Source organism: Gorilla gorilla, chromosome 5 (genome assembly GCF_029281585.2).
Source record: "Gorilla gorilla gorilla isolate KB3781 chromosome 5, NHGRI_mGorGor1-v2.1_pri, whole genome shotgun sequence".
NCBI classification, from domain to species: domain Eukaryota; kingdom Metazoa; phylum Chordata; class Mammalia; order Primates; family Hominidae; genus Gorilla; species Gorilla gorilla.
Genome location: NC_073229.2, coordinates 150,519,480 through 150,534,656, shown reverse-complemented (window position 1 = coordinate 150,534,656; position 15,177 = coordinate 150,519,480). Strand labels below are relative to the sequence as shown.

The following is a 15,177-nucleotide window of genomic DNA, read 5'->3' as shown; positions in this document are numbered from 1 at the left end:
GGGTTTCCTGAGACGCAGGACCTTCAGGATTAAATTGCAACAGCTGAGCAAACCAGGACAGTTGGTTACCCTAGTTGGAGTATATGTAACACCAATCTGTGTTCCCAGTGAAAACTAAAAAAGCTAGATAATATACAGAAACCGTTTAATTGAAGAGCAAAGATCTGCTACAGTGACAAGAAATGGAGGGACTAGACTCCAAAAAGGAGACTCTTAAAGAGGTGAGCTGATGTTTACTGATGATTTTACCACGGAGACATTTACCAATTCTAGGCAAATGGAGGTTGAGACTCCAGGCTACTATAGTAGAGCTTTTATGGAGACCTAGCACTTTAAATTACAAGGTCAGTTTTTCCTTCAGGACATTTATAGATTTTTTGTATTAGGTGGGTGCAAAAGTAATTGCAGTTTTTTGTACATAGATATTACATTGGTACAAAAGTAACTGCAGTGGCAAAAATCGCAATTACTTTTGCAACAACCTAATATCTACATAGAAAGACTCTGAAGAGTAAAGCAGAGATTTTGGCATTCTCACATGTCAAAGATTAGTGTTCGGTACATGCCAGAACAAGGGCTGCAAAAAAACATAGCAAGCTCCCAGTTAAAACACCTGGAGGGCCAGGGGTAAAAAGAGGCCAAGTGAGTCTCATGAGAAATACAACTAAGCCCTGAAATTAGTACAGTCACTAATTACATTAAGGTGCTTAGCCATCTATCTGCACAGTGGGGAAAAAATGATCCCTCTGTGAAGACAAACATCTTTTTTTTATTTAACAAAATACCCATTATTTGATAAAAAATTTATTAGTAATGCCAAAAGACAGTACTACATGATCAAAAGCCAAGAAAAAAAAACAGATACTCCAAATATTGGAATTAGTTGATAATTACTTGAAAATAAATATAATTAATATGTCTAAGAAACAAGAAAAAGATAGATAAAACAATTAAGAATTTCCTCAGAGAATATTAATAAAAATCTTTAATCAACTGTAGGCATGCAAGGAAAAAAATACACATACACATGATCTGAAATGTAGAACTCATTAGATGTTTGAGAGCAGATGAAACAGATGAGAAAATTAGTGAAATAAAAGACAAGTCAACAGAAATATCCAAACTAAAAGACAGAGAAAAAATTCAATGGGAAAAATGGAAGAGTGTAAGAGATAATGTGTGACATAATCAAACATCTAAGAATAATACATAATTAGAATCTCGAACAGGAGAGAGAAAATGGGGCAGAAGCAATACATGAAAAGAGAATGGCCAAGAATCTCCCAAACTGAAGAGAAACACCATCCTATGGTATCAGAAAGTTCAGGCAGGAACCCCAAGCAGAATAAAAAGGGAAACAACAACAAAAAAGACAAATCCTAGGAAAATGAATCATAGCAAGATTGCTGAAAACCAGAAAGAAAAACCTTTAGCAACAGATTTTTTTTAAAAAGACATATTACCCTCTATAAGCCTAACTTCTAAAAATATGAGAGAAGCCTGAAGACATAAAATGACATTTTAACATTATTTGCTATAATAGGCAATCTAGACTTTCCTATCTGATGAAAATATCTTTCAAGTTTAAAGTGAAATATTCTATCAGAAAAAAAAGAAAACAGGAAATGTACTACCAAGAAACAGTTACTACAGGAAAATAGTAAAGAGAGTTCTTCGGGTTGTTAAAAAAAAAAAAAAAAATAGATCCCATAGGGAAATATAAAATTGTTAAAGAAATGATCAGCAAAGAAAATGGTAAATGTGATAATATAAATATTCACTTAGTAGTGACAGTACCAAGTCATACTAGTAATACTACATTTGTGTCTATATGGTTGGTTTAACAAATGTAAAATTAAAATAATCAAAAGGCAGCAAGTAAATGGCATTAAAGCCTTCTAAGATTCTAGAAATAGTCAACAGTGCAGATTATAATCTTTAGTAAAAGTTTATATAAATAGCAGATTGATAGAGGATATAACAAGTCAATGATGCATGTTATAATTCCTAGTATAAGAATGTATAACTAGAGTAATAAAGAATAAAATGAATCATAAAAGTTAATTCAAAAGAAAAGAAAAGCAGAAAGAAAAAGGTGCTGGGTCACACACACCAGCAAATTGTAAAATGTATAATAGAAACCAAATGTAGCAGTAATTACATTAAATGTAAATGGACTGCAAATTCCAATTACTAAGACTACCAGATAAGATGAAACCACAAAACCCAAATATACACTGATTATGAGACACACTTTAAAGAATGCAGGATGTTTGTAAGCATCATGATGGAAGATATATATCATACAAATGCTAACCAAACAAAACTCTTGTAGCTGGTTGGAAACAAGAAATGCCAAGTCTCAGTAAGGTAGATTCCTTCAAAAAGGAAATACAAGCAACATGGATTAGAGATGATAATATCTCAAGAAAACAATGTAAATAGTTGTTTTACTGGTGATAACTGGAGTATCTCAAAACTCTATCCCTCACTAAATTCAATCAGAAGTGTCATACTTCAGTGTAGCTAATATAAATAAAAAGTAGCCTCTAGAGTATCAATCTCTCTTTTGCCATTTTGGCAACTCAAGTAAAAGCAAAATACAGAGGTTAGGGCAAGAATTATCTAACACAGGGGTCAGCAAACTTCTTCTGTAAAGGGTCAGATACTAAGTAACTTGGCTTGCAGGACACACAGTATTTGCTGCAACAACTCAACACTACCCTAAGTTGTAGTACGAAAACAGCCACCGATAAGCAGCACATGTGTGCCTGTGTTCCAATAAAGCTTTATTTACAAAAATATTGCCAACCTGTGATCTAGAACAGTTGTTCTCGGAAGCATGGCCCCTGGATGGCAACATTAGCATCACCTGGCTACCTGCTAGAAATACAGATTTTCAGCTCCCACCTAAATAGAATCAGAATCCCCATGAGCAATCTTTATTTTAACAAATCTTCCAGGTGATTCTGAAGCTTAGTAAAGCTTGAAAACCACTGACCTAGGGAGTATACTGTTATTAAACTTACCTACAGCCACAAGGTGCTATATTGATTGTCAAGATTAAAATACTGAGGAAGAAGAACTAAATATCCATCTTAAGGTCTCATACCCATCTCATGTTCATCAATCGAGACCTAAAATGAGGTTGAGGATTTTAAAGAAAAAAAAAAAAATGAAATCCACAGTTGAGATATAGACCACCCATAACCATGAAGCCAAAACTGAAGTCATCCTGATTTTCCCAAAAAGGAAAATATGTGGCCAAAAACAGTAGTTACTAAATGTACACATGGGGAAACTAAGGCTCCAGTTAAATTACTTGTTCAAGGTCTCACTGACTCTCTTCAACATCCAGAAAAAAATGCAGTTAATCTAATAAACACATCTTCCCCCACCTCTAATAAACTCCACATTCTAGATTCTCTTTCTTTTCTAACTCAGGTAGGGAAGTATATGACATATAAACACCCCAGACGACACAGAAAACAAGCCAATACATTTATCATATCACTATTACTATCCTCATTTTGACTTCGGTTTAGTTCAGTCTCTAACTCCCCAACATGAAAATGCTGGAGTTATAATTCTTTACCAAAACAGCAAAATTCCTATCTACAAGAAAGCCTCCCAAAAGGAGGCTTTTGGGTATCACACAGGTATCACAAAAGTCACCCAAAAGGAGGCTTTTGGCTGTGTGGTATCACACGGATAATATCACCTACTTCTACTGACTCTAGCAACTTCCCTCATCCTACTCCACTTACATACACACACACACACACACACACACACACACACACACACACTCACACTCTCTCTCTTTCTCTCTCCTCCACCTTGCCTATTTCAGGGACAAGGCGGTGGGATTACCTATCACTATATAAGAGATAGAAAATATGGGGAAAACATCATTAAAAAAAAAAAGACATTACCTCTGAGCACATTAGTTCTGTCTTAAAACCAAAATTCCCTAGTCCAGCTCTTGAAGGAAAAATAACATTTTGATATTAATTACATTTAAAGAACTATTCAGCATTAACTACATATTCTAGTTGTTTTTTTTTTCAAATTTACATTCTCTTGAGAAGTCCTATTTAACTATTTTTGTTCAGAATATAATTTTATGTTAAACATGTATACTTACATTACAAATAAGATTTAAATTTTTTCACATTAATGCTTTAAAAAATTACTAATTTGGAAACATATATGTATTACTATATTATGCTGAACTATGAATCCATGAGGCTTTCTGTTCAAGACTGACCACACAGGTATTCTTTCCCTTAGATGTCATTAAAGTATAAAAATGTATAAGTCAGTATACAGATGGCAAATAAGCACACGAAAATATGTTCATCATCAGCTATTATGGACTAAATGTTTGTGTCCCCCAAAATTCTTACATTGAAATCTAATCACCGGTGTGATGGTATTAGGAGGAACGACCTTTGGGAGGTAATTAGGTCATGAGAATAAAGTCGTCATAAATGAGATTAATGTCCTTTAAAAGGAGGCAGAGAGCTCTCTGGCCTTCTTTCCTCCGTGTGAGGACAGAATGAGAAGTTAGCAGTCTGCAACTCAGAAGAGGACCCTCACCAGAACCTGACCATGCTGGCACCATGATCTCAGACCTTCCGCCCATCAAAACTGTGAGAAGAAAATTTATGTTATCTATAAGCTATCCAGTGCATGGTATTTCATTATACCAGCCTAAACTAAGACATTAGCCATCAGGAAAATGTAAATTAAAACCACAATGCTGCATATTCTTGCCAGAACAGCTAAACTAAAAAATAGTAACATTACCAAATATTTGTGAGAATATTAAGAAAGTGGATTTCCCATACACTGCTAATGGAAATGTAAAATGGTACAGCCACCCTGGAAAATCATTTGGCCATTTCTTTTTAAAAAATTAAACCTGAGCCAACTGAACACAGCAGCTTGCACCTGTCATCCCAGGTGCAAGAAGGAGGCTACTCAGGAGGCTAAAGAAGGAGGATAACTTTAGCCCAGGAGTTTGAGGCTGCAATGAGCTATGATCACACCACTGCACTCCAGATTAAGTGACACAGCAAGATTCAGTCTTTTAAAAAAAAATAAATAAAAATTAGGCCTATACTTACCATGAACTCAGAATAAAACTCCCAGGGAAATTAAAATTTATGTCCATGTAAAATCCTGCAGATTACCCTTCACAGCGATTTTATTTGTAATAACCAAAACTGTAAGTAACCAAAATGCCCCTCAATTTAAGTGAATAGTTATACAAACTGTGGTAATTCCATACTACAGAATACTACTCAGTAATAAAACGGAACAAACTACTGATACATGTAACAATTTAAATGGATCTCAAGGACAATATACTGAGTGAAAAAAATCCAATGCCCAAAGGTTACCTCTTGTATGATTCCATCCATATGACATTCTCAAAATGACAAAAGTATAGACTTTAGACGGAGAATAGTTCATGGTTGCCAGGGTTTAGGAACGGTGCCAGGGTAGGACACATTTTAAACAAGGTCTAATTGTAAAAGGATAGCACAAAGAGACTTTTTTGGTAATGAAACATTTCTAATTACAGTAATGGTTAAACAAATCTACACCATAAAATGGCAACAGAACCACATGTACACTGTACCTATATGAAATTCCTGGTTTTGATATTATACTATAGTTATGTAAGATGTAACCATTGGGGGAACTGGGTGTACTGTACATGGGACTTCTCTGTACTATCTTTGCAACTACATGTTGAAATCTATAATTATTTCTAAATAAAAAGTTAAAAGTAACAACTATTTGATGATACATAATAAACTTCTAAATTATCTTATTTAGGGGGAAAAATTATCTATTAAATCCATGAGACTTGAAGAAAATAAGTCATTTGCTCCAAATTTCTATTATTTTGGTTTTGGGAGGGAGATAGGTTTTGAAAAACCTACCTGATGTTTATAATTGTCCAGCTGAGAAATTATAACATTACTACTGGCATAATGTAAAAGTAGATTGCATTGCTTTGCAAAGACATTAAAAGTTAAAATATTGAAAGTGCACCTAGATTTGACTGCATTTGCCTTTCTTCAGAGATTAAATTCCATAGTTAACTATGGCTAAATCTAAATATATATAAACTTAATTCTAAGAAGTACATTTTCAAAGTATTTAATATAGTAAGATTTCATTTTTGATACATAAAATATTTGCAGCAGCAACAAAACAAAAGCAAACTGAACTAGAGGACATTTAAAATAAAAATAATAGTAATTCCCATAAAAGGGTTAAATAGTCCTATGCATTTACTTGAGATATTTCATGCCAGAAAAAAAATACAAACACACACATCACTTATAGCCAATATTTAATAATCCCATATTAATTGATGTGTAAAAAATGTCTTTATGATCTGTTACCACCCAAAAGAATGCATCATAACTTTCAAGAATATGTTCTTTGACTTCTAACCTCTGCTCTTCTTTAGAATTACCTGTAAGAGGGAAAAAAATAAGATTCATATTATATCTATGAAAAATAAAACATAATTCCTTAACAAAAAGTTAAATAGTCCTGGGTGCATAATATGCAAGACTGAATTTATAAAACCCAATTTGGAAGGTGATTAGGGAATCTTTTGTCTTATAGTCTTAGATTTCTCTAAAAACAGTCTTATCTCAATGAATATGAAACATGCCTAGATTCTAAAAACCTGGCTTTATTAGTTACCTCTAGATGTTAATTTCTTCTATTGTAAACCAAAAGTGTCCAGATTAATGGTTTTGAATTTGAAATTTTTAGACAATTTAGTTATCTAAATTAGGAGTTAAACAATACCAATTAAAGAGTTAAACAATATTCTTGAATCTATATTAGACTCAAAAAGTCTATTATAAATCAGATATTTCACAACTATAAACTAGGACAAATCCACTGCAACATTAAATTTCTTATAGTTGGACTGGAATTATAATCATTTGAGACTAAAACTGGCCATCTTACGCTGAACAACCTGTTAAGTAGATTATTTTCAAAATAATAGTCTGTGGCACAAATAAAGGAGATTTTTAGTTGTAAAAAGACTGACAGTATTCGTCAGAATATCTCTTTTTTTAAAAAAAAACTTATCTACTATTTTAAGTAAATGAACCTACAGTTTATTAATAAAAATCCTAAATGTAAAAAATACGTGTATATTCTTCAATATCTTAAGCCTTGTTTTTCCCACAGAAAAATATTTACATTGACTTTAATATTGTAGAAATTTGTTGGAATGTTTATAATTGCAAAATAATTTAAAGCCCCTAGAAAATGCCAAGACATGCACATTTCTAGGCTTCCACAAGACCATCAAATAAATCTGTATCTAGACTAGTACTTCTCTGTCCTACAAGATAATTATCATGGGTACTTCAAAAGAAAGTTTGAATACTCAAATGAATTTACAAAACGCTGAGTATATTATGTACTCAAACTTACAAAATACTAAATGGAGTTCAACAAGTTTCCTTATTGCTATATTTCTCCCATAGCCTTTCATAACTTTACATAACTATAGTTATTTAAGACATTAGGATTATGAGAAACTGGATACAGGGTACATGGGAACTCTAAACTATTTTTTGTACCTTCTTATTTCAAAATAAATCTAAAACAAAAACGTCTACAAAGAGGTAGACTGTCAAAAATAAGTTTCCCTCCTCTATCATCCCCAGTCAACTGTGGTTGCCAGTTTCTTACATATTCTTACAGAAACAAGTTCTACAATAATACTGTGACTAATCAAGGAAGTATAGTATGCAAGGTTATCTACACTTATTTGACAACAGAAGCATCTGAGGTAGGGCCTTGATTAACATCATTTGGAAATAACATTTTCAGGAACATATCCGGAAAACTGCACCGTAGGCAACATATTCTTAACATTATATAAAAATAACAGTAAAAAGCAATCATCTCTACTTATATAAGAGATTTTTTTTCCCTTTTTTTGAGACGGAGTTTCACACTTGTTGCCCAGGCTAGAGTGCAATGGTGCGATCTTGGCACACTGCAACCTCTGCCAAAACAAAGTTAAAAGAAATCAAATAATTGGTGATATGGTTTGGCTTTCTGTCCACACCCAAATCTCATCTCGCATTGTAATCCCTCCATGTGGAGGAAGGGAGGTGATTAGATCATGGGGGCGGTTTTCCCCATGCTGTTCTCCTGATAGTGAGTGAGTTCTCTTTCCTTTATAAATAACCCAGTCTTGGGTATTTCTTTATAGCAGTGTGAAAATGGACTAATACAATGAGGTAATTAGGATAATTTTAAAAGATCAAGAAGAAAGTAAGTTTTGATAAATTTCAAGGTGATATATCTTCTCAGTCTACAGATTAGCAGATTATAGGAACATGAATGTTTCCTCTAAAGCAGTGGCCATTAATATTACCACTGGAAATTAATAATATACATATGGAGGAAATCTAACTCCTTAATTAAAATCATTAATTCATAAAAGGCCAAATATCAACTCAATCAACAAATCTGAGTAAGGTATACAAATCAGGGAGAGGTGATGAACCGAGTGTTATTTTTGAAGTTTAATTCTTGCTCGAGAAAAGAAATTTGGATTTTACCTTTGCTGCGGCCAGTACATGCTCCTTGTTAATGACTCTACATTTACTCGCACAAGCGTTTGTCCTGGACTCTTCTGCTAATCGATGAACAAACAGTAAACAGTTCAGATGGACCTTTAAAACAGAAAATCCAAGTGGATTTTTAAGCTCAAATACTGATGCACTGAAATAATATTTTTAAAAATTAGTTATCTCAAAATGTATTGTACTATTTACCATTGTGATTAAGTAAATTAACTCTTCTATTTAAAATTACATAGAATTCAGTCTAATATAAGTCCATCTTAGATTCCCTGCAAAGAGACTTCGTCATTGCAATACATAAAACAAGCTATGCAAGGCTAGACCAAAGGCCATTTTGTAAAGCATCATTACATATCAAAACGTATGTAAGATTCACTTAGTAACAAATATTCCTGCTTCTGATTCCAAATGGATTTAAATTTATAACATAATTTAAAATTTCCAGAAAATTTTAAATCAAAACATATCAACAACTACATTTTAGGCTATTATTCTACAATCTGAGGTCAAAGATTTTTAAACAGATATATTTAATTTGAAATATTTATTAAAAAACATGTTAATAGTTGAAATTGTTTAAGTTTGCTAAATTGAAAAGTGTATGTACAAAGGTCAAGTTATTTGTCATCCAACAACTATCATAAAATAACCATACTTACTATTAATAATCTTCGAGCCTCTTTTTAAAAAATTATTTAAAATAGGTAATATAAGCAGACTGAAAAATTTTAAAGTCTATTAAAAAAATATAGTTATGTAAGATATCAGCATTGTGGAAAGCTGGGTAAAGGATACACGGAAACTGTGTACTATTTTTGCACCTTTTCAGTCTATAATTATTTTAAAATAAGAATATAAAACAACAAAGTTTACAAAAGGGTAGTAAACTATCAAAAATAAGTATATTCCCCATCTCATCCCCCAGTCAACCACAGCTGACACCTTCTTGTACATTTTTACAGAAACAAGCTCTACATATAAGCAAAACATATGTACTCATCTTCAGATAATATATATATCAACATTATCTGATCACATATATGTATAAACAAGCTCTGATATGTCATATAAAATAACACTTTGTCAAGTATTTTACTCAAAATCACCATCCAAACCAACAAAAGCCCTAATCTACAAGAACATTCCTTGGAAAAAAGTTAAAGTACATGTAATCCAAGCAGAAGAAAATGTGAAGTGAGCTAAAGTCGTATCTCAATCTCCACTGAAGAATCATATGTAGTACTCTTATTTATATTATTGCACATATCTTCCCCATCCTTTGCTTCTGCCAGGTACCTGAGGGCACTACCAACTTAGATCCAATTAGATAGTGTCTTTACCATGATTTATTTTGTTATTTACATGGTGGCAAGTGATCTTTGCAGTAAGAAGAACAATTTATACACAATACTTAACATTCACTATCTTGTGTACTGCACACTCTCCCACAGTTCACTAAATGTTAAATAACTAGTAATGTGGTGTTTTAATGGTTTATATAATGCAGAAATCTTTAATAGATTGTTATATAGGTGTTTAATAATGTTCTAGTGATATGTGGAGAAAACAGAGGTTTGGGAATTTAAACAAGATGAACAATCTATGAAAGGTGGATATTCTTTTGGTACATTTTTGATGCACTATCTTCGTTGATTCTCACAAGAACGCTGAGGTAAAGCATCCCAATTCCAATTATTTACATTATACTGTGCCAATTATTTTTTAAACTTTCAATGATAGCCCATTTATTTTGGTAGCAAAAACACCCCATAATATGGCACAATTTCATTTGTTAATCTATTCTTTCTACTTCTAAAGGTAAATAGCTTCCAGATACCCTCAGGATAAATTCCAAATTCCTTAACACTAAATCCCACTTGACTGGGAATCTAGTTTCACCTCTCACTGTTCTAAGCTTCCAGTTCTACACTAGGCCTTTTGAATTTCTTTGAGAATTCAAATACAACCTTGCCTCTAGGCATCCTACTTGTTTATAGACTTCTCTGAAAAGCCCAACTTCCCCCAATATGTAAGGTTATATTGATCCATAGCACTCTGAACTTTCTATCACTGCATAGACTACATCATGCTGTAATTTCTCACTTAGCTGTCTTCCTCAATGTACTCTAAGGATATGAATTATGCCTAGTCTTTTCAACACTGTATCCCCAGTGTCCCTTAACACATTGCTTAATACATAGTAGGCAGCTAATAATTATTATTGCATGAAGACCCCACTACATCTCCCCAGATAAGGCAAAAAAAATTTTTTTTTAAATCAGACCCAATTAAACCACACTGTCTTAAGACTTAATTCATTAACCTAGATGGAATACCCTTTCCTCTTCGTGGCCATGAGCCACGGATACGGTGATGGTTAGTACTGAGTGTCAACTTGACTGAAGGATGAAAAGTATTGTTCCTGGGTGTGTGTGTAGGCGGTGCTGCCAAAGGAAAATAATATTGGAGTCAGTGGACTGGGCAGACCCACCCTCAATCTGGGTGGGCACCATCTAATCAGCTGCCAGCATGGCTAGAATAAAGCAGGCAGAAGAATGTGAAAGTACTTGACTTGCTGAGTCTTCCAGCCTTCATCTTTCTCCCATGCTGGATGCTTCCTGCCTTTGAACATCAGACTCCAAGTTCTTCAGCTTTTGGACTCTTAGACTTACACCACTAATTTGCCAGTGGCCCTAGGGCCTTCGACCACAGACTGAAGGCTGCACTGTCGGCTTCCCTACTTTTGAGGTTTGGGGACTGGGACTGGGACTGGCTTCCTTGCTCCTCAGCTTGCAGATGGCCTATTGTGGGACTTCACCTTGTGACTGTGTGGGTCATTACTCCTTAATAAACTCCACTTCATATATACATCTATCCTATTAGTTCTGTCCCTCTAGCAAACCCCAATACAGATACTGAGACAAATTAGTATTACTTTTTCAAATCTCACAAAAATTTTTTCAAGCAACCTATATCTATGTCATAAAACAGTTAATTGAGTGGTACTACTCCAATGCGCTAAGGCTTATATTAAAATGGTCAGAACAAAAGTTAGTTTTAGGGTATTTAGCTAGGCATTCTAACTTGAAAAAGGTAAGCTATTCCATCAATAAGTTACTTTTAAAAATCTGCTTGCTTGAAAAATAAATCAAAAGAAAATTTATAAAGAAATACTTCTTGACAGTCTCAGTTGACAGAAAGACGGGCCAGTCTGACTTCCTCCTCCCTTTGTCATAGCACTTTTGAATTTTACATGAACTATAAGCACCCAGATATTTGCACAGCATTCCTTTACATTTAACAGATGTTAACTCTCTCCCTAGTACCATCCCTGGGGCTAAACAATCAAATAAGGCATAAAACAAACAAAATAACAAAAAGCCAGTGAAGAATAATAAAATAACACAAAGAAATTATAAATAAAATGCTAGAAATGACATCAATCCACATAGTTGTCATGCATTTCCAAAATTACTTGTAGACTCAGAATGTTGAAGCTATTATGCAAAACACCAGGAATACAAAAATTTCCAAATTCAAGTTCCCAGACTAGTGGCAGAATCAAACCCATAAAGAAAAAGGCAAATGTGTGACAATAGATGATGGAGAAGAAGATAAGATTGATCGTTTCTAAGGACATTAAGGAAAGCGTCACTGAAGTAACATTTGAACTGGATTTTGAAAAAATTGTAGGTTGCCAAGTAGAGTGAAGACATCTTCAAGCAGAAGAAATACCATGTACAAAAGGCAGCATAAAAGTAGATTAATTCTGTGTTAAAGATAATGGGAGACAGAAAAGGAGATATTCATTCTCCTCAAGAAGCTGCATACCACACTAGGAGACATCAGCATATGAAAACTCCTAGACAACAGTGTTAAGAGTCCCAATAGCTCAACTGTATGATGTATACTCTTACTGCTGTCCAAGTTCAGAAAAAAGAACAGATCAAAACAAACTGCCTTAACTATAGAAAACTTTGTGGATGATGTGGGATGCAAGTGAATTACACTTCTACATAATTTCATTTGATCTTACCTTAGGTCTTTTCATGATTCTAGCTTTTCTTTACAAATGCTGCTCCCTTTAATTTTAAGGTTCCTCTCACTTAACCTTGCAATAACTTTCAGGTGTAGTTTAATGCTAATTCATTGAACTTTTTGCTAACTCATTGAACTGGGTAAGATATGAAGTGTCAAAGGTGAGCAGAAAGCTATAAAGAAACCAGGGTAATCCATGCCACATTCAAGACAGTGAAGGCGAACTGTTTAATGAAAGCCAAACACGACGAGCATACTACCTGGGAAAAGCTAGTGACCAAAAGAACATTCTATACCCCATCAATGCAACCGCTTGAAATTTCAACTCACCCACTTTCCCATGCCACCTGGATCCCACCGCACTATGGAGCCCCTCTGTCCATGGGTTCTTTGGAGGAAGAAAGGGGTAGATGTGGGAGGATGCTGACTACTTGAGAAATTTCCACTAAGCCATTTGCACCAGCTAGTGGTCTCTTGGATATCTTTGATCAGGTACATTTCCTCTCCCTCCATTTAGAAGCCCCAGTGAAAGCTCCATAATATACTACGTAAAAATGTTTTGCAAGTGAATTTCATTTGAATTCCGTTCATTTGCGCCACCTCTATCACCAGCATGGGATAGTTAATTGGGGTCGGGGCACAAGACAGCCTGTATTGCCTCTTCTTACAAGATTTAAGGAAGTAACAAAAATAAGGGCAGAAGATAGAAGTAATACTTTTCTGGGGGAAAATGTGTTTTTGTTGTGTTTTGGCTTCAGAGACCAAATAAGGGGAAAGGGGCGATAATTCTATAGTAGTTTAGCAAAAAGGAAGCAACAGATGGGGTGGCAGTGGAGAAGTCCAGGAAGCAAAAGAGTAAAGAGGAGGTAGAAAAACCAATGTCGTTTAAGAACAGCTAGGATAATTCATGCAGTATGCTCTTATTATCCACAATTCTGTACCTTGATCTCCTGGAAATTATGTGTCCATTTATAATGGCTCCTTTACTCAAAGAGCCAAGGACAAGCTACCGAACATGCCTCCAGTGGTTCAAACCTAGAGAAATAGTGTTCCTTGTGCCAGAGGAATATGTGTTCCAGGTATTCAACACACAAACTGAATTTATTTCAAGACAGAAACGTTATTATACAATGGTTTGATTGGGGCTTCTTATTAGGAGAACATTATGCTTCAGGTATTATGGGTCAGATAAGCAGGCTTTAGTAGTCTAGCTTAAAAACTGACTAGGTGTTCTATTACTTGTCTAGCAAAATGAATTAACAGTTGAGAGGACTCTTCCTACAAATAAACTTTCCCATCAGGGTCCTTTAGTAAGCACCCTAACCTAGAGGAAATAAGGCAATGTTTGGTTAAATGCGTAAATAGAGGAGAGACGGAGGGAGCCAAGGGAGGAAAGAGGAGACAGGGAGGGAGGCAAGAAGGGAGGCCCTTAAAAGGCATGTGAGCAATGCCTTTTACAATAGCTAAATAAAAATGACCCAGACTGAACTCCAAAATCTATTTTTTAAAGGGTGATTCTTTCATACCCTTTGCAAGTACATTAATCACGGTGCCAGATTGTGTTCCTAAACAGCAATATTTAAAGCTGTAAGCAATAACTGTACGTTAAGCTCATGTGACTAAGAGTCTCCCTTTAAAAAGATCCAGATATTTACTTTTCGGCGCGGCCCGGTACAACTGAGCGCCAGGAATATGAACTGACATGCCAGGGTGGGGCATACGTTCCCTGTCATTGTTGGAACTGCCTTAAACATGGGCCTGAAAGAGCTATAAATTGGCTCGGGGCGGAAAAACAAAGGCTTAAGGTTATTGCCCTTACCTCTCCCGTGACCCATTCCCAGCCCGAGAAGGGATGGAATCTCACCAGTAAGTCACCACTTTTCTCCAGACGAAGTTGAGGCTTCTTTCGCTTGAAGACTCGCTTTAGAAAGCCACGGGGAGCCTTCCGCTTTATCTGCTTCCTCTGGGAAACTATGGTCGACAGCGCCATCCTCTCTGTCAAGTACCAGCTGCCTCAGCTTCCGAGGTGCTCTCTGTATCGCACACAAGCTCCGGGGACACTGGGCCAGCGAAAACAATCCGGTCCGTATGACGCTTCTTCAGGCAGAAAAACCCCGGTCCGAACGTTCGAATCCGCCGCCAACGGAACGCGCCCGGCGCTCAGTAGTGACGTTAACCCTGAGCAAGCCCCGCCCCCGGGGACGCCTGCCTGTAGGTGGAAAACGCCCACGGTGGGCGGGTCCCGGAAATACCTGACGTCATTAAGAGCCTGCGTCCTCCTTTCATCACTTTCTGTATTGTAACTTTTGCTCTGTGGAAGTGTTTCTGCTAGGTTCCCTAGAGATGATTGGAAGTTGTGGATAGATTGGTAAGCCAAGGCAGTTCTTCAAGCACTCACTCTATACTGTCCCTAATACCAATGAACAGAAGTTTGTGATGTTTTATCAGGATTCCGACAGCACTAATGCCATGCCTACCTAGCAAGGAA

General features: G+C 35.4%; 1 protein-coding gene across 3 annotated transcripts; it reads right to left on the bottom strand.

Moving 5' to 3' along the window:
- Positions 1–6,356: 6,356 nt before the first annotated feature.
- Positions 6,357–14,880, bottom strand: CENPW (centromere protein W). 3 transcript variants are annotated; one of them, XM_004044643.5, is made up of 3 exons: positions 14,554–14,880; positions 8,628–8,741; positions 6,357–6,499 (listed from the first exon to the last, which is right to left on the bottom strand). In XM_004044643.5, exons 1-3 carry the CDS (start codon positions 14,677–14,679, stop codon positions 6,473–6,475), a joined length of 267 nt encoding a protein of 88 aa, XP_004044691.1. In that variant the 5' UTR covers positions 14,680–14,880; the 3' UTR covers positions 6,357–6,472. The 3 variants fall into 3 exon arrangements, with proteins under 3 accessions (XP_004044691.1, XP_018885638.1, XP_018885639.1); XM_019030093.4 differs by having other exon boundaries at positions 14,509–14,854; XM_019030094.4 differs by lacking the exon at positions 6,357–6,499 and having other exon boundaries at positions 8,624–8,701; positions 14,554–14,854.
- Positions 14,881–15,177: the final 297 nt, after the last annotated feature.

Excerpts from the sequence above, each read along its gene's own strand:
- CENPW (XM_019030093.4), bottom strand. The coding sequence starts at position 14,679 with ATGGCGCTGTCGACCATAGTTTCCCAGAGGAAGCAGATAAAGCGGAAG. Across the intron at positions 8,742-14,508 it reads GGGAATGGGTCACGGGAGAG|GTCCATCTGAACTGTTTACT; the intron begins GTAAGGGCAATA and ends TCTGTTTTAAAG. Across the intron at positions 6,500-8,627 it reads ATGTACTGGCCGCAGCAAAG|GTAATTCTAAAGAAGAGCAG; the intron begins GTAAAATCCAAA and ends TCCCTCTTACAG.